General features: G+C 41.6%; 1 protein-coding gene across 7 annotated transcripts in view; it reads left to right on the top strand.

Moving 5' to 3' along the window:
- Positions 1-23,330, top strand: part of ERCC6 (ERCC excision repair 6, chromatin remodeling factor) — an 82,154-nt gene that overhangs the window by 52,880 nt on the left and 5,944 nt on the right. For 5 of the 7 annotated variants that reach the window (XM_033210009.1, XM_033210008.1, XM_033210014.1 and 2 more), the window contains 10 exons: positions 2,920-3,090; positions 3,568-3,744; positions 7,954-8,070; positions 10,109-10,204; positions 12,481-12,696; positions 13,439-13,549; positions 13,993-14,112; positions 14,550-14,644; positions 15,885-16,030; positions 16,116-16,823. In XM_033210009.1, the coding sequence (XP_033065900.1) occupies positions 2,920-3,090; positions 3,568-3,744; positions 7,954-8,070; positions 10,109-10,204; positions 12,481-12,696; positions 13,439-13,549; positions 13,993-14,112; positions 14,550-14,644; positions 15,885-16,030; positions 16,116-16,823 (1,957 nt within the window). Of the gene's footprint in view, positions 1-2,919; positions 3,091-3,567; positions 3,745-7,953; positions 8,071-10,108; positions 10,205-10,965; positions 11,203-11,510; positions 12,697-13,438; positions 13,550-13,992; positions 14,113-14,549; positions 14,699-15,884; positions 16,031-16,115; positions 16,824-23,330 lie in introns of those variants that run through there. The other 2 variants (XM_033210013.1, XR_004436806.1) reach the window with 2 other exon arrangements.

Here is a 23,330-nt window from a genome sequence, read left to right as displayed (position 1 = left end):
TCTACCAGTTTTTTTAGTACCCACTAATTTTTGTCTTACTAATTCTCTCATTTTCCTTTTTTAGCAGGCTAAGTTGACTGCTCATTTTGATTTCAGCTTTTCTTAATAGAGTGTAAAGAATGAATATTCTTTGTATAGTCTAAAGTGCTGCTGATCACTGTTAAAAGGAGCTCTGATGGTGATACTCAAATTCTTTGCGTTCTCTTTTTAAATGTTTTATTTTCTTTGATCTGACTTTCTCTCAGGCTGTGGTCAGCTCTCTAGGTCGGCTGTGGGTGTGTCACTTTGACAGCTCTAAGGGCTCTGCTTTTGTGTTGATTGCTGTGCTTTTTCGTAGGTAAAGGTTCATGGCTTTTTTTTCTTGTTGTGGCATCCCCATTAAAATATAAAATATCCCTCTTTCTATTTACTCCTTTTTGTATCATATTTATATTGCTAGTCCTGCCCTTTTTTGGTTTGTATTTCTTTGATATCTCTTTGATAATTCCCATATTACAACTTTCAGTACCAGTCTGATTTGGGTCTCTTTTAAACAGAAGGCTAGGTTTTTGCCTTACCCAGTGGAATGTCTCACTGTTAATAACCCACTGTCATGTGGTGGGTTACCAAGTTTAGTCTGAAACCTGATATCTTGTTTTCTGTTTTCTGTTGTCCTGATTTTTGCTATTTTCTATTATTTTCCCTGGTAATGGTTTGAGAGTTCCACATTCTATTTATTTTCTAGTATTTATGTAGAAGTAGCAACTGTTACTCAGTAATCAGCTTAAAGTTTTGACAAATGTATTTTAACATATTTTTCTGACATGGTTAAGAATTAAACACTGTCTATTTCCTGTGTCCCATTCTACCATTGGACAGGGTGGAATTTTTAGTCCACTTTTATTTTCCCTTAATCTCACTGCAGCTTTTATGAAACTAAACAGGAATTACAGTAACACTTAAAAATATATACCTTTTAATATTTTAGATCCTTTCTTAACAGTTTCATTCATATTTAAGTGTTTAATATTTAGACTTTATTGTTATGCTTTAAGGATTTATTTTAAGAAATGGTATGTATATCACATATAATCTTCTTTTTAAATTTTTTCTTTTATATTTTAGTAGGAGGTAGTGTAGCCTAATATCAGTAGTACTAGCTTTGGATTTGGCTGCCTTTCTCCATTTGAATTCTGACTCCACCACTTAGCAGCTGCATGACCTGGTACATTAGTTACCATCTCCAACCCCAGTTCCCTCATCTGTAAAATGGAGTTAGTGATGGCCCCTCTGTCCTTCCTTGGGGAGCTGCTGTGAGCATGGGCTGTGGTGAGGATGCGAGCCGGGAGCATTGCTGTCTTCCCTTCTTCAGGTCATGGCGTCTGTGCGTGCCTTCCTCTTTGTCCACGACTGCGCCACTCCACTGTCTAGGTACAGTGCACAGTAGCTAGCCAATCTGTTGGTGACTGATCTTCCAAGTCCTTCCTATCTGAAGCTGGAATTTGTTTATTTTCTTCGTCAAGCATGACTGCTAGTTTGGATTGATGTAGAATCCATGGTCACCACTTTTCCTTCTTAGAATTATGTAAAGATTTTCCTCTTTGCCTTCGGACATTTTTAGTGCTGCAGAAAAGATGTCTGATGCAGGCAGTCCTTTTCCTCTGAAGGGAATATTTTCTTTTTTTGTTTCATTCTGACTAGAATGTATGATACTTTCTCCTTATTTTTAAAGGTATTTTTCTCTTTTGAGTCAGGATCTCGCGCTGTTGCCCAGTCTGGAATGCAGTAGTGAGATCATAGCTCACTGTAGCCTCAAACTCCTGAGCTCAAGGAATCTTCTTAACTGAGCCTGCTGAGTAGCTGGCACTGCAGCTGTGCACCACCATGCACTGCGAATTTTTTTATTTTTTGTAGAGACAGGGTCTTGCTTTGTTGTTCAGGCTGGTCTTGAACTCCTGGCCTCAAGCGATCCTCCTCCCTCAGCCTCCCAAAGTGCTGAGATTATAGGCATAAGCCACTTTGCCTGGCTGTTTTTATTTATTTTTGGAATTCAGACATCTAGTAAGCTACGTCTACAGATATGTCTTTTTTTTAGTGTCTCTGCCTGACACTCTGGGAGATGCTTTGTTCTGTAGATTCAAATCTCGGCTCCATTTATGGAGATTGTTTTCCATCATTTTCTTTCTTTTTTTTTTTTTGAGACAGAGTCTGACTGTCACCCAGGCTGGAGTGCAGTGGTGCCATCACCGCTCAGTGCAGCCTTGACCTCCTGGGCTCAAGGGATCCTCCCACCTCAGCCTCCTGAGTAGATGGGACTACAGGTGCTTAGCACCACATCCAGCTAACTTTTAAAATTTTTTTGTAGAGATAGGCTTTATGTTGCCTAGGCTGGTCTCGAACTCCTGGGCTCAAGCAGTCCACCCACCTCAGCCTCCCAAAGTGCTGGGATTACAGGTGTAAGCCACTGTACTGGCTTTTTTTCTATAATTTTAAAATCATTGCTTTTATATCCTTTCCACTCAGTCCTGGAATTCCTGTTATATATTGTTAGAGATCCTAGATTTGTCTGCCGTGCGTCTTTGGATTTTCTCTTATTTTCTTGCTTTTGTTTTAAATTAATATATTTTCCATTCACATTGTTGTTTTAACAAGGATGGACACAAAGGATGTTTTGAAAAAATAATAAAAATTTAATATATGTATATATTTATATAAATATGTATTATAACTTGGTCATCTTTTCGAGAGTCTCCTTCCACCAATAATGACTGTTTACTACTTGCCAGGTTAACAAATACACTTCCAGTGCTGATAGTGTCTATGATTGTGCATGTTATGTTTGTATTTGTGCATTTTTATAAAGTGCTTTAGATTGTGTCATGATTGAAAGGGTGTCACTTCTTATTTAAAACTGACTTTACTATTTTATTATGGTCTTAGGAGAAACTAATTCGAGATGTTGCTCATTGTCATGGAATTTTGATCACATCTTACTCCTACATTCGACTGATGCAGGATGACATTAGCAGGTATGACTGGCATTATGTGATCTTGGACGAAGGACACAAAATTCGAAATCCAAATGCTGCTGTCACCCTTGCTTGCAAACAGGTATGACCTCTTATAACAAGGGAGATTTCCAGGTGGAGAAGAATATTTAATTTAGAATAAATGATCTGCTTTTAGTAACACATTTATTGAATCTTTTCTTGTGCCAACTGCACAAGGAATGTAAAATGTGCATTTTCCTTAATGCAAAGAACTCCTTATTTTTGCGCTTGATCATGTCTTTAATTCTGATTGTTCACATTATTTAGTGTCTCTTTTAGGGGCCATTTGTTAGAATGTAACCAAACCCAACTCTATAGTGCTCGGCTTCAACAATAAGAAAAAATTCTTTGTCATTTTTTCATCCAATGTAATTAAGAATTTGTAATTGCATAAAATGTGTATGTTTTGGAGAGTACCAAAATGATGCAAGAATAATGAGTAAATGTGTAAATAATATTGCAGAGGAGCATTTTGGGGTAGGAAGGGTGATTGCTAAAAGGTAAATTTAATAAAAAGGTGTTTCCTTTCCTCAAATAGTTTCGCACCCCTCATCGGATCATCCTGTCTGGCTCACCAATGCAAAATAACCTCCGAGAGCTGTGGTCACTCTTTGACTTCATCTTCCCGGGAAAGTTAGGCACATTGCCTGTGTTTATGGAGCAGTTCTCCGTCCCCATCACCATGGGGGGATATTCAAATGCTTCCCCAGTACAGGTAATATATTAGGATGATAATACTTTTGGCAGTTTAATATTTAAAATGCTCCTATTAAATACTATAATTTGTAGCCAAGTCATTCAGAATGTGAGAAAGATGGCCGGGCTTATAAATTGGTATCTGATAAAAAAAAATCACAAAATTATTTTTGCTTTATCGTAGTTTTTTACTTAAAACATCATGAAAAATATTCACAGAGAGGAAAGCCCTAGAATAAAGTATCTCTTTGTTTAATGGAAATTAAACAGTTTTGGCATTGTTCCTGGGATGTTTTAGTCAGACAACAAATTTTAAAAAGATGTCATGTGTGGTCAGAAGAGCAGTTAGAAATTATGAAACAAGGACAGATAATTTGGAACAGCATGTAATTTAGTTCTGCAAATTGGGGTAGTGCATCTTATAAAGTGGTGGAGAAACTTAGAAACACCAGGAGGGTCGAACTGTTCAGGGATGATTTAATGAGACATGTCCCTTAACCTGATTCTGGGAATGTAGGCCATGGAGAGTAAGGGCATCCTTGATTAGGGCAACAGTGTGGATGCAGCCACCATATGTGGCTGGAGGCAGTGAAGAGACCCACTTGACTGGATCGGAGATGCTTGTGGGGGCATAGCTAGAAAGCTGTGGATGCCAGAGCTGAGGGGCCTTGAAAGGGAAGCAGTGGCACTCAGGGAGGGCTGGGTTACTGAAAGTGTCTGAGCAGGACTCTGGAAGATGCTGGTTCTCAGGGATTCCTCATGCTACAGGGTAGTCATAGGAGGGAGGCTGGCACTGAGTGACCTGCAGGAACCACTGGGGTGAGGGCCATGAGGACCTGTACCTGATCTTGGGTGGTGGTCTGAGAAAGATGGTGGGGCAGGAGACTCATGTGGCATTTTTAGGCAGAACAAACAAGGTTTGGAGGCTGATAGGATCGAGGAGATGGAGTAGGGGCTAAGCTTACTGTGAATGACTGACTAACTCCTGAGGTTTCAGGCCTGGGCACCTGATGGAATGGGGTGGTCACAAGCAGAAATGCCAGGAGGTAAACTTAGCCACAGGGCAGTTTGTGGCCTGTAGGGCAGGCTCCAGCCTAGCTGGGAGGCAGGGTTTCTGTGTAGAACTTCTTGGGTTGGCCTGTGCCTACCAGGTCATGGCTGAGCCAGGGATGAGACTTTCCACCAAAAGAGAAGCTCTTGTAGTTTGGAATATTTAATTAGAAAAAGAATTTTAGACCTTTAAGATTAAAAGATTGTCAGAAACAATTTTAACATCTTTTACATTTTGAGATTGAATGGTTTTCAGCTAACTTTTGTAAGGACTCTCTTCTTTCTCTGAATCTCCCATTATACCATTCTATTTTTTAAAAAAAAATTTATTTTGAAATAATTTCAAACTTAACAAAAAGTTGTAAGAATTTTAAAAGAACAAACAAACAAGAAAACCCTCTTAACACTTCACCCAGATTCACTGATTGTTAGCATTTTGCAAACATTTTGCCACATTGGCTTTACTATTCCTCCCCTCCCTCTCCCACACCTCTTTCCATGTAGATTCACAGCTGAAGTTACTGTTTTCTAACCATCTGAGGGCAGGTTGCAGATCTGATGCCGGTTTCTCCAAATCCTTCATTGTGTATTTCCAAGAACAAGGATAGCCTCTTACATAGCCAGTGTAAGCAACAAAATCAGAAGGAAGTTTAACATTGATAGGAGTCTGTTATCTAGTCTATAATCACTCATATTTTCTCAGTTGTTCCAGTAGTTTCTGTGTCTCTAATCTCCTTTAATCTGGGACCGTTTGTTTTGCCCTTCATTATCTTGACATTTTTAAAGACTATAGGCCTGTTAGTTTGTAGAATGTACCTCAGTTTGGGTTTGCCTTACATTTTTTCATGATTGGATTCAGGTTATACATTTTGGCCAGGAATATCACAGAAGTGATGTGTCTTCCTCAGTGCATGGTATCTGGAGGAACATGCTGTCTGTTTGTCCCACTATGGTTGATGTTAACTCTGATTACTTTAAGTTGGTGTTGGCCAGATCTAAACTCTGTGAAGTTACCACTTCTCCTTTGACATTAATAAGTCATTTATAGAAAAATGATTTTAGAATATGTCATTATGATCTATTTTTTCCTTGAGGTTCTTGTTTCAGGAATCTGTGTACTTATCTTTCTCCCCTTCCTAGTGGGTGAGATCTTTGGAAGCAGAGCATTGGTTGTATTTGCTCCTTTTTGTTTAAGACCATGTTGCCGTGCATTATTGAATTCTAAGAAGATAGTGTGCCAGTATTTATTCTGTCATGCTGGTGCTAAAATGATGTCAGGAGCTGGAAACCAGAACCTTCCCATGAAGGTATTTCCAGTCCAGTAGGGGTGGGCACAGGGGAAAATGGCAAATAAACCTGGTCCCAGTACAGGACAGTGAGAACTGTGATCAGGGGAGATGCCCATTGTCAGAGCTTATGGAACTCAGAAAGGCTTCCTGGAGAAGGGATGACTAAGCTGGGGCCTGAAAGGTGAGGAAGGTGAGGGGGAGCATGTCAGCAGCCCAAATACAGACTGCTGCTGGGGTTGGTGTGCTCAGCTGGGGCAGGGCATGTGAGAACTGAGAAGAGCCTGCAGAGATGCCTAGTTGACCCTCTTCATTCCACACACAAGGTTTTTGATTCTCAGCGTTCTGGTGACTCGCCTAAGGCCACTGTGCTCAGGAAGAGGCAGAGCTCTTCCTTGTCAGAGTGGGAAGTAACATGGGCATGCTTAGCAAGGTGTCCGTTTTCCACAGCACTGGGATGTGAGCATTGGTAGAGAAATCTAGCTGGATCCCACCTTGTATTTTTATGAACAGAGAAACAGACTGGGAGCCAGTTGGGAGTGAAACAGAAGATCATCTCCGTGGGGTGGCATGCAGAAGAGAGCAGGATCCACAGCCCGGCCGCTCCGCAGCCTAGCCCTGGTGTAGTTAGCCAGCACCTCCAACCAGCATGCTCATTCTTCTGTGGAAGGGAGTGTGGGCGGAGGGAGGATGTGGGGGCAGTTTTCTTTACAGACTGTACATTCATGCTTCTTTGGTGGGACTGTGTTTTTAAATTCTGAAATTTCATCATCTCTGCATCAGAAATAGTAATAGGTACCTCATCATCATCTTCAAGGTGATTTTTATCAATGTCTGAATGATATATTTAAGGGGTTATATATAAATAAAAGTCATTGATTAGTTGAGCTTCTTTTTTATGTATTATTCCAAGTAAAGCCTATTTTAATATTTATGCACATGCATTCACACAACAGATACACACACATACATATATGTGCATGAGTGAGGTATTTTTAGCATTCTTTAAAAATATTTTTTAACAAGTTAATTTTTTAACTTTTTTTCTCTCTGTGTGGTCAAGCTCTTTTTTATTGTCATTCATTTTACAACTGACTTTCTTAAATTGAAACTTTGGTTGGAATTTTTTCCATGAAATAGTAATTTATTAAGTTGTTAAGCCTATTTAGATTTTTTTTGAAGTAGCAATAATTTATTGACTACTTTGCCTGTAAGTGAATTGCAGAGGGAGTGGTTTTCTGGGCTGTGGGGCTTTGTTTTTTGCGTATATTTAGTACTCATCTCATGTGGCCGTGCTCCATTACAGAACCATATGCTGCATTTTAGGGCAGAGTGACCTTTCGTTTCTAGGATCAGAGGACTCTTGTTGAACTTACTCTTGTAAGTCTCCAGTGGGCACTAATCTCTGCTTATTGGCTGGCTGCTCCATCACTGCAGCTTTTCCCTAGAGTTAGCTTTTGATCTTCAGCTTTACAGAGTTCCTTTGTAGCTTTTGGAGAATACAAGATCATAAACAAAGATTTGTACAAAAGCAGTTTTTCCCCTAGGGGTGGTGGTCAAGAACCCAATACGTCTCTACTTTAGGGTTTAACTGTATAGTAATAATTAAAAGAAAGTGTACAAGAGAAATAAGGCACAAAATTATCAGTTTTGTTGTACATAGTGGTTAATGAGATAATTTTTTTAACTGATAATATTATGAAAGCTGCCACCCCTTGGGAGTATATGGAACTTATGCTAGCTTTTTCAAACCATTTTGCAATCATTTCCCACTGACTTTGTGCAGCTGTTGGTCATTCTTTTATTTCTTTAAGGAATGGAATCTATTGAGAGGTAAGAACAAATACATTCCTTAAACATGTATGGTATTCTCTTCTCTGCTCTTTTTAAAGGTCAAAACTGCTTACAAGTGTGCATGTGTATTACGAGATACCATAAATCCATATCTACTACGGAGAATGAAGTCAGATGTCAAGATGAGCCTTTCTTTGCCAGATAAAAATGAACAGGTCTGTAAATCCAGGAGTTAACAAAGCATTCCTAAAGCACAAGTGTGCCTTTCTCTTCACTCTGATTCTCCTCTGTGGGTGACTCTGGTGAGGTATGATCCTGGAACTGTGGTCAGGCTAGGCCTGCTGTGGTGTCTGCCCTCAGTGGATTCTTCTCTAGTCCACAGGCTTTGACCTCCCTCTTATTGACACATGGGTTCCTACAATTACTCTTTTAAACATCTCCATTCTCCTTAAGCCCCTAATTCATTCATGTTACAAATTATATTAGGTGCCAACCATGTGCCTGTCATGATCCTAGGCTCTGAGATATAGCAGTGAACAAAGCAAGTTTTGTTCTTGTGGGAACTCACATTTATTCTTGAGGGAGAGTGTCACAAAAACTCTAGAAGATGTCAGGTAGTAGCAGTAAGTGTGGAGACAAATGAAGCAGAGTTGAAGGATAAGCTGGGAATGCTGAGGGCAAGGATTTGGGGAAGTGGGCCGTTTATAAGGGATGGTCAGAGAAGACCTTTGATGAACTGACACTTGAGCAGAGGCCTAAAGAACGTGAAGGAGCAAGTCATATAGGTTTTGAAGGCAGTGCATTGCAGATGGTGGGCAGTGGCAGTGCTTTGGGGCATCCATGGACAGCAGGGAGGCCAGTGTGGTCGGGGCTGAGAGCAAGGAGGAGGGTAGAAGAGGAGGAGCTAGCTGGGAAGACTGGGGAGGCTGGCGCAGACAGGTACATGAACAGAAGTGAAGGCCTGGGCATCGGAAGGTGAGTATGGTAACCTGGTAAGGACCCAGTGTGTTTGGCCACTAGGAAGTCATGAGTGATGCCTCAGTGACATCAACAGAGCTGCATGTGAGGCTTGCTCTGTGTGTAGGCTTCAGGAGTGAGTGGAGGTGAGGAAGTGGAGGTGGGGATTGTACCTTATTTTCTCAGGGACGCCCCCATCTTCCACTTGGAGGCTAACAGGTGAGGCACACTATACTGAGGAGAATGAGTGGGTCTTCAGATGCAGTGCAGAGGTTGAAGCATTGCCTTCCATCCCATTCAGGAACCTCTTTCTCTGGGAATAAAGGAAGATGAGGTGGATGCAGAAGTAGAGACATGTTAGGGAGTGAAAACCAGGGAATTTTGCCTGATCCTGGTAGGTTCAGGTTTGATTTTCATTTTGTTTTTATTTGTCTGATTATTTTTAAGTAGAAGTTGAGACAGAGGTGTGGGTAGCTTAGGTGGTGAGGAGCATGGGCACAGTTGCTCTGGGCTTATGGAAGGCTCTGGGTGGGCATGCGTAGAGGACCCCCTGGAGCAGGGCAGGCCATGGCAGGAAGCTGCCAGGTAGGAGCTTTTCTCCAGCAGCACCGGCACTGACTATAGGCCTATAGAAGACTGATAGTTGAGTTGACCTGTATTTGGAAGTTTACAGGGAAGATGCAGGGAGTTGAAAACGGTCCAGGTAGGTGACAGAGGGGTAGCTAAATGAGCATCCATGGGAATGTAACTGGTGGTGGTGGACTTCGCGAAGGAGGGAGGGTTGAGAGGTGAAGGGTCACAGAGCACGATGGCATGGAGTGGTTGGTGCAGTGGGCTGGGAGGGTAGGGATTGCCTTCCAAGGTGAGTCTGGTAACTCATGGGCCTGCATTTAGAGCTCCAGGAAAGGGAGAGCTCCAGGTGAGGTTGTGGTCTCTGGTCAGGTCTGCGAGTAGAGCATGGCATGGGTCATGGGAGGTGGGGTGGTTTGAGCACTTGGAGACTAACATGGAGGATGGTCTGTGCACCTGGGCCCTGAACTTGCTCATGAGCAGGAAGCCAGTCTTTGGGGACTGTGGGATGGGCCCTAGAGGTAGACGAGTGACAGAGATGGAGGGGCTGGTGAGAAGGGTATGGTGAGAAGTATTATCACCCTTTGTTGTTTTAATATTAATTATAGAGATATCATTAAAATCGCATGCATTGTGCTCTTTTGATTGAGAAGTTTTGTTGATATTTTAATTATTTCTGTTAATTTTTTTTTGAAATTATAGTTTCCTTGTTTTTCCCCTCCGTAGGTCTTATTTTGCCGTCTTACAGATGAGCAGCATAAAGTCTACCAGAATTTCGTTGATTCCAAAGAAGTTTACAGGATTCTCAATGGAGAGATGCAGGTCAGCTAAAAAATAGAAGCTGGAGAAATGAATTGTGGACCAAGGAAAGCGAGGGAGGAAAAGAAACTAGGATCTGTAGCATGCCAGGCTTTTCACATACTGTCATCTCACTTCACTTGCATGCAGTCCCGCATGGTAGATCAGCCTATGGCCTGGAGCCGTAAGGTGCAGAGGAGTTAGATAACTGGTGGAAGGTAGAAGGTTGCAGAGCTGTGCACTGTGGGTCTGAACCCAGACGCAAATGCAGCTGCGAGCTGTGCAGTTACTGTTACTTCCGAGGGTCTTACTTGGTAGGTTTGCAAGTGTCAGGTACATTACTGGATTTTCCCAGATATTATGACCAAAATTAAATATCTTGTGGAGAGGATCGTGAGGATTCATAACTTTTATCAGCTTCCTAAAGGAGCCCCATTCCCCAATAAATGTTTATGAACCATTGCCATATTAGGAACCAGATATAAGTCTAGTTCAAATGTCCCTGGCTCTAATACTCATTGTCCCCGGGGTAGGACAGTAATTCATTTATGGTGATTCTGTTCTTTTCAATACTGAGAAAGCTCTCTTTCTACTAATGTCCAGAATTCAGAAGTTCCTAGCTAGTGTTTTCTCCAAAAGACTATTAATGTGAGTGTGATTAGGTCATTTCATTTCTTTTAACCATCTCTCACAATTTCTTATTTCATTTCTTATTGGTAGCTACAGGAGGTTTTTCAGTCATTCACATCTGTTCATCTCCATGAATCTCCCCTTAACTTCTTCAGGTCTCTCCAAGTTAGAAGGTCTAGATCACACTATCCAGGAGACAGAATGCAAGCTACACTTGGAATTGTAAATTTTCTAATAGTCACATTAAAGAGGAAAAAGAGAAACAGGTGAAATTAATTTTGATCATATATTTTATTTGACCTAATGTATCTAAAATACATTTTAATATGTAATCAAAAATTTAAAATGATTAGCAAGGTATTTTACTCCTGTTTCTGTCTTAGAAATTGGGTGTGTAGGCCGGGCGCGGTGGCTCAAGCCTGTAATCCCAGCACTTTGGGAGGCCGAGACGGGCGGATCACGAGGTCAGGAGATCGAGACCATCCTGGCTAACACGGTGAAACCCCGTCTCTCCTAAAAATAGAAAAAGCTAGCCGGGCGAGGTGGCGGGCGCCTGTAGTCCCAGCTACTCCGGAGGCTGAGGCAGGAGAATGGCGTAAACCTGGGAGGCGGAGCTTGCAGTGAGCTGAGATCGGGCCACTGCACTCCAGCCCGGGCGACAGAGCAAGACTCCGTCTCAAAAAAAAAAAAAAAAAAAAAGAAATTGGGTGTGTATTTTACAAATGCAGCACATCACAATTTGAACTAGCCACCTTTCGTGTACTCAGGAGCCACGTGTGACTAGTGACTACTGCATTGGACAGTGCAGATTGAAAGGAAGAAAAATGAGTCACGGATGACTCTGGGGAGGTTTGCCAGTGTTCCTGACTTATTCAGATCATTTATTATTAATCTATTTAACTGTTGTTTACTAGTGATAGCTACCCGACCCTTTGATTATTGGCTTAATGGTGATTTCTCCTTTTCTGCTCAAGCTTTTATACCAGTGAGTTTGATTTGAGTCATCCTCTCAAGGCTGGAAGAGCCCCATTATTGAAGTTTTGTTAATGTCCTTTTGTGGGGATGGGCCAGGGGCACTCGCCCCTCATCCTCTGTGCCCTTCTGCATGGACCATACTTCATGTGTTTCCCATTCGTGCATTTTTCATGCAGTTTTTTTTTTCCGGATATAATAATAGTCTAAAGGTAAATGGATCCTCAACCTCTGACTCATATTAAACTGCAGAACTTTTAGTGAGGTACTTAGGAGTGTAATATTTAAATGCATTTGATAAGTCACGTGACTGATGTCTTCAAGTTTAGGTTGATAGGACATTTCTGATCTATATTTAAAAGGCAAGTTCCTTTTTTATATTAAGTTTATAATGCTGTGCACAGCATACCTTTTTTCTAGTGAGGGAAAATGAATTGTCAGCAATTGAATATGACCCCTGTAGACGTGTTCAGTCCAGTAGAGTTTTTTTGTTTCCGAGAACTTGTTCTATCAGGGAAACAAGATGAGTGAAAGTTAATTTCTCCCAGCTCCTGATAATGCTGTGATTAGAGAAGAAACTAAGAAATTGGTGGAGACCTGTTTTTCAGTCTGTGTTATAGGTTAAATAGCCTCCTTGCCTAGGGAATCTTACTTTACATGGGGTCATCTGAGTGTACATATGGTCTTTTTTATCATAGATTTTCTCCGGACTCATAGCCCTAAGAAAAATTTGCAACCACCCTGATCTCTTTTCTGGAGGTCCCAAAAATCTCAAAGGTCTTCCTGATGATGAACTAGAAGAAGATCAGTTTGGGTACTGGAAACGTTCTGGGAAAATGATTGTTGTTGAGTCTTTGTTGAAAATATGGCACAAGCAGGGTCAGCGAGTATTGCTGTTTTCTCAGTCAAGGCAGGTGAGTGCACAGACTTCAGATGGGAAACAGGCTGGTTCTTTTTTTTTTTTTTTTTTTTTTGAGACGGAGTCTTGCTCTGTCGCCCGGGCTGGAGTGCAGTGGCCGGATCTCAGCTCACTGCAAGCTCCGCCTCCCGGGTTTACGCCATTCTCCTGCCTCAGCCTCCCGAGGAGCTGGGACTACAGGCGCCAGCCACCTCGCCCGTCTAGCTTTTTGTATTTTTTAGTAGAGACGGGGTTTCACCGTGTTAGCCAGGATGGTCTCAAACTCCTGACCTCGTGATCCGCCCGTCTCGGCCTCCCAAAGTGCTGGGATTACAGGCTTGAGCCACCGCGCCCGGCCTCTTTATGACAGCTATCAACTCACAAAATGGGATTCAGTCTAGAATAATGATTCTGAAGCATGTCTACCACTGATGCTGAGGTGGCAGTCTGCCGATTTCTTTGGGAGTTTAGATCTTTCTCTAGAGTTGGTGTCTAAAAGTTGACTTTTTAAAAAAGCTCACCATGTGATTTTGGTCTGCAAGTGAGTTTAGGCCTGAACTTTGGCTGTTTACAAAAGTAAGAACCATACGGATATACCAAAACTACTATTTTAACAGTTCTGTTTATCTGTCCTAAAGCAAGAAACTCCTTTTAACATAGGCCTGTTGGGGAAAAGTGTGACCATTTACACAAATAGAGAAGCACTCACTGGGAATGTGTATTTGCTTTGCAAATTCCTATCCTCCACCTCCAAACAGATGCTGGACATACTTGAAGTATTCCTTAGAGCCCAAAAGTATACCTATCTCAAGATGGATGGTACCACTACAATAGCTTCAAGACAGCCACTGATTACAAGATACAATGAGGTAACATGTGAATGTAACAGGAAAGTTGAGCGGTGCTGCTGTACGTGGAGGGAAAGGACTAAGCGTATCCACGCCCTTACCCAAGCCCAGCAGCGTTCACATCTGGGCTTGGGAGGGGGGCTAAGGGGAGACTTGTTGCTTTTAACTCTGTGCACTTCTAGATATTTGGGGGTGGGGGTGGGCATGTGTGTGTTCAAACCAAGAATGTGTTTTCCACAGAATGTATTTTCCTCCTAAAAACCCAATTTTTAAATATTTCTATTAAATATTAAAAGTAAAAGGTGTGAAATGAGATTTTGATTCACCAGAGGTCTCTAGGCCATTACCATTCCTTGTATTGGGAACAGCCCAGTAGTTCCATGTGTACAGTATGTGGAGGCAGAGGCTGAGAGCTATAACTGGTCTTAAGTGTGTGTGCTCAGTGTTGTGTGTCTTACCTCTAGGACACATCCATATTTGTGTTTCTTCTGACCACGCGGGTGGGCGGTTTAGGTGTCAACCTGACAGGGGCAAACAGAGTTGTCATCTATGACCCCGACTGGAACCCAAGCACAGACACGCAGGTTTGTTTTTTATTTTTTTTTAGAAAAGAATATATTAGTAGAAATATAGTTTCATGGTTAGTGCTTGTGACTGTCCTTTGATGTTCTGGTTGACTTCAGCGTACATTTCACATTTTGGTTATCTACTGTTCTTCAACGTGGAAGAAGACACCCTTCAGAGCCACATGGACAGGAACCATCTTCAACAGTTTATCCATAGCATTCATTCCTAGAGTTGGGATAAAAAGAACATAGACATAGTTACAAACATTTTTTTCAAGTACAGATGTCTTGTCAACTGGCTCTTCATCTTCCTGAGTAGGCCTTAGGTGTACTTGACGTTGTGAGTCAAAATTCTGACTCTGGGAGTGAAAGGTTGTGACCGGCTTTGTTTCTTATAGTCAGTGCTTGTCATTGGAAAGGATTCCTGTTGAGAGGTCTCTCTCTCTCTGCCACAGGCCCGGGAGCGAGCATGGAGAATAGGCCAGAAGAAGCAGGTGACTGTGTACAGGCTCCTCACTGCGGGCACCATTGAAGAAAAGATCTACCACCGGTCAGTGCACACGACGGCCGCTCTTGGTTGTGCGTTTCCAGAGTCTTGAGCAGGGTATTTTTCCAAAGTGTTGTTTTTAAAAGTCTTAACATCTTAGAATAACAGTTGCTATAAGTTAAGGTTTTGGTTTTTGTTTTGTATTTTTTCTTTCCCTTTAAAATATGCTTAGATGGCTTACTGTGAGTTGTCAGAAAATGTCTTTGAACCTGATAATTTTTGTACCTTATTCTACCTCAAGAATCACGTACGTGTAAACTTCGTATTGTTATTTGAAAGGAGTATTTCTGCCTACTATGGTGTGTTGCCTTCAGAAAAATTTTAAAAAATGACAAGGTTGAATGTTACTATATTGGTATTTACACACATTATGCAGGTGGGATCAGTGTGGGTGTTCTGGCGGTCTTTGACTCTGATGCCCCTTACAAAGAAGTTGACAGGATGCCTGTTTCTTCCTCTGTCTTTCTGTAATGACTAGGGGATTTTAGACAGTGGTAACTTCAACAGTAGAATCAAGACATTGCCAACTTCTCCCACTCCCCCACCACAGACTATCCTTGAGCCATAGCCCAGCTTTTATAGGAAGTTCTGTGCCCTTCACCACATGCTGGGCCATTCCTGGAACATTACATCTTCCTCAAGGGACTGTTGTGTGAGGGTGGAGGACGAGTTGGATTCTGTGAGAAGAGAGCTTCCTCTTACAGATTTATGCTTTAGCCAGGAGAATAAATGACAGGGAGAGACAGTGTGGCTGGTGGAGGTGCCTGTTCCAGAGTGGCAGTGGCGTGGGGCTTCAGCAGAGTGTGGACCTGCAGGTGGGAGCAGGGAGAGAGAGGTCAGAGTGGAGACGTTGCAAAGCCCAGGTAAGAGAGTTTGCTGAGCCCTGTGATAGGAAGGTTCTAGGCAGGGCAGGACCCTTGGTATTCAAGTCAGGGAGGCTAAGAGAGGCTATGCAACAGTAGAAAAAAGTGTTTCTTGAAATGGGTTAGATCTTGGAGGTTGAAAAAGCTCATTTGGTGTAAATAATAAGGTATTATTTCTAATTTAAATTCTGCAAGATGGGGGAGATTAACTGATGTATTTATATTTTCTGAATTGTAATTTTCCAAGGCTGAAAGTTTGGGGGATTATTTAGCCATTCATGCAGCAGCTGTTATCGTGTCTCTCTTATATTGCTTTATAACTTGAATTTTTAGGTAGAGCTACACATTGTTTTATACCAGCTTATCTTTTATTTTTTTAGACAAATCTTCAAGCAGTTTTTGACAAATAGAGTGCTAAAAGACCCAAAACAAAGGCGTTTTTTCAAATCCAATGATCTCTATGAGCTATTTACTCTGACTAGTCCTGATGCATCCCAGAGCACTGAAACAAGTGCGATTTTTGCAGGTATTACATAAAATCATTTAATTTAAAGTAATCAATTGCACAAGATGATACAATGTAGTATTAGCGGTGTTTTTCCTCTTTACAGGAACTGGATCAGATGTTCAGACACCCAAATGCCATCTAAAAAGAAAGATTCAACCAGCCTTTGGAACAGGCCATGATGTTCTAAAACGCAAAAAGTTCCCTGCTTCTAACATATCAATAAATGATGCCACATCATCTGAAGAGAAATCTGAGGCTAAAGGAGCTGAAGTAAATGTAGTACCTTCTAATCAAAGTGATCCTTTGAAAGATGACCCTCACGTGAGTAGTAATGTAGCTAGCAATGATAGGCTTGGAGAAGAGACAAATACAGTATCTGGACCGGAAGAGTCGTCAGTGATTAGTGGAAATGGGGAATGTTCAAATTCTTCAGGAACAGGCAAAACTTCTAGGCCATCTGGTGATGAAAGCATTGATGAAAAGTTGGGTCTTTCTTACAAAAGAGAAAGACCTAACCAGGCTCAAACAGAATCTTTTTGGGAGAATAAACAAATGGAAAATAATTTTTGTAAGCACAAGTCAAAAACAAAACATCAGAGTGTGGCAGAAGAAGAGACCCTAGAGAAACATCTGAGACCAAAGCAAAAGCCTAAGAACCCTAAGCATTGCAGAGACGCCAAGTTTGAAGGAACTCGAATTCCACACCTGGTGAAGAAAAGGCGTTACCGGAAGCAAGATAGTGAAAACAAGAGTGAGGCCAAGGAACAGAGCAATGATGATTATGTTTTGGAAAAGCTTTTCAAAAAATCAGGTAATCCATTTGATACATTTGCCACAGGGATGCTAGGACCAGAAAATGAGTAGGCTGTTTCTAGCAGTAGCAGTCTTTAACTGATGGTGCATAGAGGGCTCTCAGCCAGAAGCGTTTTTCTTCAAAAATTTAGATTTGAAATGTATTGACATTTTAAAAATTGTATTTGTACCTCTTTTCTGAAGACCTAGAAGAATTTGAAACTTTGGAAAACAGTAGTACTTATGGCCACTTATGGGAGGTGTGTAATTCTTAAATAGATATGTACTACTTGAGCATTATTAGTAGGCAGTTACTTTACATGCTATGTGCTACATTAATCTGATTTTCCAACCATAGGAGATTAAAGTAACATTATAAGGGAGAGAGACAGGCTTGTGTCTACAGACAGACATTCTAGAAGTACGAAAGCTGATAACTTATGTCAAAGGAGAAAAGTTAGGAGATGTAGACTCAACAATTGCTCAAGACCATGGGGTATAGATAGCCCTGCTTAGTGATCCCTTAGCAGTCACTGTGTTCACAATGTCTTGACCTTGAGTTACCAAAGATTGCTGCTTATGGCACTCAGTTTAAGAAGGCAGGTTTATGTGTAGCATTTCAGAAAGACTTTTATTTAGCATGGTTAATTTTTTTGTTAATTTCATATTGTGAAGTAATTTCAAACTTAAAGAAATCAGTTTGAATAATACGAAGAACTCTCCTATATCCTTTACCTAAGTTATTAACATTTTTCAGCTTTTGCCTTATCATTCACACACACACCCATCTATGCATACATTGTTTTTTTTGGCAGGAATACCACAGAGGTGATACTGTATCTTACTCAGTGCATCTGTCAGGAGACACATAGTGGTTTGACCTATTACAAGTTAATTTTCAAGATTAAGGTGGAGTCTGCCAGGTTTTTCAATGCTAAGGTTAATATTTTTCCCTTTGTAATTAATTTGTACTTTCAAGGAATATGCTTTGAGACTGTGTAAATATCCTGTTTCTCATCAAACTTTTATCCACTAGTTTTAATATCCATTGATGATTCTTTGCTCAGTCAGTTATTACTACAGTGGTTGCCAAGTGGTGATTAACATTCTACTGTAAGGAAGGTTTTCCTTCTCCCTTATTTATTTATTAATTTATTTTTAGATCAGTATGGACTAATGGATTCTTTTTTTCCATGACTATAATCCATTAGTAGGGGTATTATGATGCTCATATTGTCTTAGATTTGCCTCGTGGGTGGGAGCTCCTTCAGGCAGGCTCCTTTGTCCCTCTGTTATGTCCCCCCCATTCTTTGAGCACCTCCTTTCTTCTTGGTATACTAATATATGCTGAGCTCAGTTGGTATTCTGTGCCCACCCTGGAATCAGCCATTTCTTCAAGGAGCCCTGGAGAATGGTATTTAGGAACTAGGATCTGGGTTCTCAGAGTGTTCATTGCTGCTAGTATGTCATTGCTTTTGTAGCCAACAGTATCAGGAAATAGATGTATGTATGTGCGTGTATGTATTTGTTGTGTACATATATATACACATACATACATGCATATATATGCACAACAAATTGCACAGATACACGTATCTCTATGTCTATAAAACCATGAGTTTGGCTTCCAGCAAAGACAGATTAACATTTACCCTTCCATGTGAAACAATGAAAACAATGACAAAACATACGAAGCAATGGTTTTTCAGGCATCAAAGGGCAGTGATCTCTTGAGAGACAGGAAACAAATGAACTGAACTCTCCAGTTGCCCTGCCCTACTGCCTTGAGAGAATTTTCATGCTGTGACAGAATGAGGAAGAACCCAGATGGGAGTCCCAGGCAGACCCTTTGTTGAAAAAACAGAGCTGAGCATCAGGGGAGGCCAGGGTGGCTGGCATTCACATGAAAGGGATGATAGAGGAGACAGCTCTGCACAGGGAGAGAACCCCACAGGTCTGCAGAATCTCCTTTGGCACTCAGCTGAATACTGACCAGCACATTGTGCAAGAAAACTGCTTAAGGTCAGTGAAAAGTCCTTTCCTCTTTAACTTTTTGAATTAGAGGAGAGATGTCTGGTGCTCTCCCATGGCCAGGGATAGTGCCTGTTCCCACCAGCTAAGACTGGAAAAATATTTCATGGGGCATTGGGTATAGGACAGAGTAGGGGGTCTTGCCTCTGTAGTAGGGAATGATCAGCCTTGGAGTGAGCACTGCTTCAGCTCCACCTGAGAGTTTACAGGAATATACAAATACCCAACATCCAACAAGATGAAATTCACAATGTCTGGAACCCAGTCAGAAATTACTGGCTGGGTGTGGTGGCTCAGTCTGTAATCCCAGTGCTTTGAGAGCCTGAGGTGTGTTGATTGCTTGAGCTTAGGAGTTTGAGACAGGTCTGGGCAACATGATGAGATCCCATCTCTACAAAAAGTAGAAAAAAATTAGCCGGGTGTGGTAGCACACACCTGCAGTCCCAGCTACCTGGGAGGCTGAGGTGGGAGGATTGCTTGAGCCTAGAAGGTTGAGGCTGTGGTGAGCTGTGATCATGCCACTGCACTCCAGCCTGGGCAGCAGAGTGAGACCCCATGTCAAAAAATAAATAAAATGTATAACCCAGTTTTTAAAATGGACAAATAATTTGAACAGACTTCACCAAGAAAGATATGTAGATGGCAAATAAATATATGAAACTTGTTAATATTATTAATTATTACGGAAATGCCAGTTAGAACCATAACGAGACACCACTAGTCACCCTCTAGAATGGCTAAAATGAAAGAAGACTGACCATACTAAGTGTTGGTAAAGATGTGAAGGAGTTGGGTCTCTCATACACGCCTGGTGGGAATGTAAAGTGGCACAATCACTTTGGAAAACAGTTTGGCAGTTTCTTAAAAATTAGGCATGCACCTTCCTTATGATATAGCCTTTTCAGTCCTGGATGTGTATTTGCCCAAGAGAAATGGAAAATATGTCCATACAAATGCTTGTACGTGAATATTCATAGCAGCTTTATTAGTAATAGCCAAAATGTAGAAATCAAATGTCCATCAACAAGTAAATAGTTAAATTAACCATGGCATATCCGTATGATCAAATACTAATCAACAGGCCAGGCTTGGTGGCTCACACCTATAATCCTAGCATTTTGGGAGGCTGAGGTGGGTGAATCACCTGAGGTCAGGAGTTCGAGACCAACCTGGACAACATGATGAAACCCTGTCTCTACAAAAATACAAAAATTAGGCATGATGGTAGGTGTTCTGGAATCCCAGCTACTTGGGAGGCTGAGCGGGAGAATCGCTTGAACCTGAGAGGTGGAGGTTGCAGTGAGCCGAGATCACACCATTGCACTCCTGCCTGGGCAACAAAGCGAGACTCCATCTCAAAAAAAAAAAAAAAAATATATATATATACATATACTATTCAACAATAAAAGGAGATAGAGTATTGATACATGCTACAGCATGGATGACTTTCAGACTAGTAAGATTAGTACATACTCTGATGCCATTTGCTTAAAATTCTAGAAAACACAGTCATGACAGAAAGTGTCTTGGTTGTCTGGGGATGGGGTATTTGAGGGTGGGATTACAAAGGGACGTGAGTTTTGCAGGTGGTGGCTATGTTCATTGTCTTGATTTTTGTTGTGATAGTTTCATGGTATGTACATAATGTCACAACTTACCAAATTCTGTACTTTAGCAGTTACTGCATATGAGTTACACTCTTAACAAGCTCCAAAAAGCAAAATAAAATGAGGGGATACTGTTGTCTCCAATTTCATTTCAGCGCCCTAGGGCCCTTTCCATGTTTGTAGCTTCCCTTTTCAAGACCTTCATTCACAACATAATGAGTTAGTCCTCAATCCTAGAAATACATGGTAGTTTTTTAGAATTTCTAACCTGAACTATGGCAAAAACAGTTATACTAACTAGAATTCAATATTTATTTTTATTTATACTAACTAGAGTTCAATATTTGTTTTTATTTATTTTTGTCTTTAAGTTTTTGGTCAAAACACTTCTTGAGTCAAAAAGAACTTGGTTCTTTTTTCTCTTCTTTGTATTTTCAGTGTGTGCTATCAATTTAAAATATAGTTAGGTTAATTTATTTGTTTGTATTCCACTTTAGGGTTTCCTCCCATCCTTGTTGACTCTATGTTATCTTCTGAGTAATAACACATTACATAGTAACAAAAGACAAAATATGCAAAAAGAAATACCAGAGTTGTGTCATTCCCTGGTATATGTGTGTGACACCAGGTGTGTCATACCCTGTCCCCACCCCTTCCTTCCCTTTCCAGTCTCATGAGTTTCTGGCATTTCCTTCACATGTTTCTGTATTAGTCTGTTTTCACACTGCTGATAAGACATACCCAAGACTGAGCAATTTACAAAAGAAAGAGGTTTAATTGACTTACAATTCCACACGCTGGGGAGGCTTTACAATCATGCAAGGAGGAGCAAGTGGATGGCATCAGGCAAAGAGCTTGTGCAGAGAAATTCCCGTTTTTAAAACCATCAGATCTCATGAGACTCATTCACTAGTACAAGAACAGCACAGGAAAGATCCGACCCCATAATTCAGTCACCTTCCATCAGATTCCTCCCATGACGTGGGAATTGTGGGAGTTACCATTCAAGATAAGATTTGGCTGCGACGTAGCCAAACCATATCGTTCCACCTCTGGCCCCTCCCAAATCTCATATCTTCACATTTTAAAACCAATCATGCCTTCCCAACAGTCCCCCAGAGTCTCAGCTCATTTCAGCATTAACTAAAATGTCCACAGTCCAAAGTCTCATCCAAGACAAGGCAAGTCTTTTCTGCCTATGAGCCTGTAAAATCAAAAGCAAGTTAGTTACTTCCTGGATGCAATAGGGGTACAGGCATTGGGTAAGTACAGCCATTCCAAATGGGAGAAATTGACCAAAACAAAGGGGCTACATGCCCCACACAAGTCTGAAATCTAGCAGGGCAGTCAAATCTTAAAGCTCCAAAATATCTCCTTCGACTCCATGTCTCACATCCGGGTCACGCTGATGCAAGAGGTGGGTTCCCATGGTCTTGGGAGCCTCTGCCCCTTTGGCTTTGCAGGATATAGCCTCCCTCCTGGCTGCTTTCATGGGTGGCATTGAGTGTCTGCAGCCTTTCCAGGTGCATGGTACAAGCTGTCAGTGGATCTACCTTTCTGGGGTCTGGAGGACCGTGGCCCTCTTCTCACAGTTCCACTAGGTGGTGCCCCAGTAGGGACTCTGTGTGGGGGCTCCAACCCCACATTTTCCTTCTGCCTTGCGCTAGCAGAGATTCTCCATGAGAACTCTGCCCCTGCAGCAGACTTCTGCCTGGGCATCTAGGTGTTTCCATACATCTTTTGAAATCTAGGCGGAGGTTCCCAAATCTCAGTTACTGACTTCTGTGCACCCTCAGGGTCAACACCTTGTGGAAGCTGCCAAGGCTTGGGGCTTGCACCATCTGAAGCCACGGCCTGAGCTCTGTGTTGGCCCCTTTCAGCCACAGCTGGAGTGGCTGGGACACAGGACACCAAGTCCCCAGGCTGCACACAGCATGGACCGTGGGCCAGGCCCATGAAACTACTTTTTCTTCCTTGACCTTTGGGCCTGTGATGGGAGACACTGCCATGAAGGTCTCTGACATGCCCTGCAGACATTTTCCCCATTTTCTTGGGGATTAACATTTGGCTCCTCGTTACTTATGCAAATTTCTGCAGCCAGCTTGAATTTCTCTTGAGAAAATGGGGTTTTCTTTCCTATCACATTGTCAGGCTGCAAATTGTCCAGACTTTTATGCACTGCTTCCCTTGTAAAACTGAATGCCTTTAACAACACCCATGTCGCCTCTTGAATGCTTTGCTGCTTAGAAATTTCTTCCACCAGATACCCTAAATCATCTCTCTCAAGTTCAAAGTTCCACAAATCTCTACAGCAGGAGCAAAATGCCACCAGTCTCTTTGCTAAAACATAACAAGAGTCACCTTTGTTCCACTTCCCAACAAGTTCCTCATCTTCATCTGAGACCACCTCAGTCTAGACCTTACTGTTCATCTCACTATCAACATTTTTGTCAAAGCCATTCAACAAGTTTCTAGGAAGTTCCAAACCTTCCCACGTTTTCCTCTCTTTTTCTGAGCCCTCCAAAGTGTTCCCATCTCTACCTGTTACCCAGTTCCAAAGTTGCTTCCACATTTTGGGGTATCTTTTCAGCAGCGCACCTCCCCACTGGTACAAATGGACTGTATTAGTGCATTTTCACACTGCTGATAAAGACATACCCAAGAATGGGCAATTTACAAAAGAGGTTTGATCAACTTACAGTTCCATGTGGCTGTGGAGGCCTCACAATCATGTCAGAAGGCAAGGAGGAGCAAGTCACATCTTACATGGATGGCAGCAGGCAAAGAGCTTGTGCAGGGAAACTCCCATTTTTAAAACCATGAGATCTCATGAGACTCATTCACTCATGAGAACAGTGTAGGAAAGACTCTTCTTTATAATTACCTCC

Source organism: Trachypithecus francoisi, unplaced genomic scaffold (assembly GCF_009764315.1).
Source record: "Trachypithecus francoisi isolate TF-2019V2 unplaced genomic scaffold, Tfra_2.0 Lachesis_group9, whole genome shotgun sequence".
In the NCBI taxonomy this organism is placed as follows: domain Eukaryota; kingdom Metazoa; phylum Chordata; class Mammalia; order Primates; family Cercopithecidae; genus Trachypithecus; species Trachypithecus francoisi.
The sequence above is the reverse complement of the archived record's forward strand: the minus strand, read 5'-3'. Positions and strand labels throughout refer to the sequence as shown.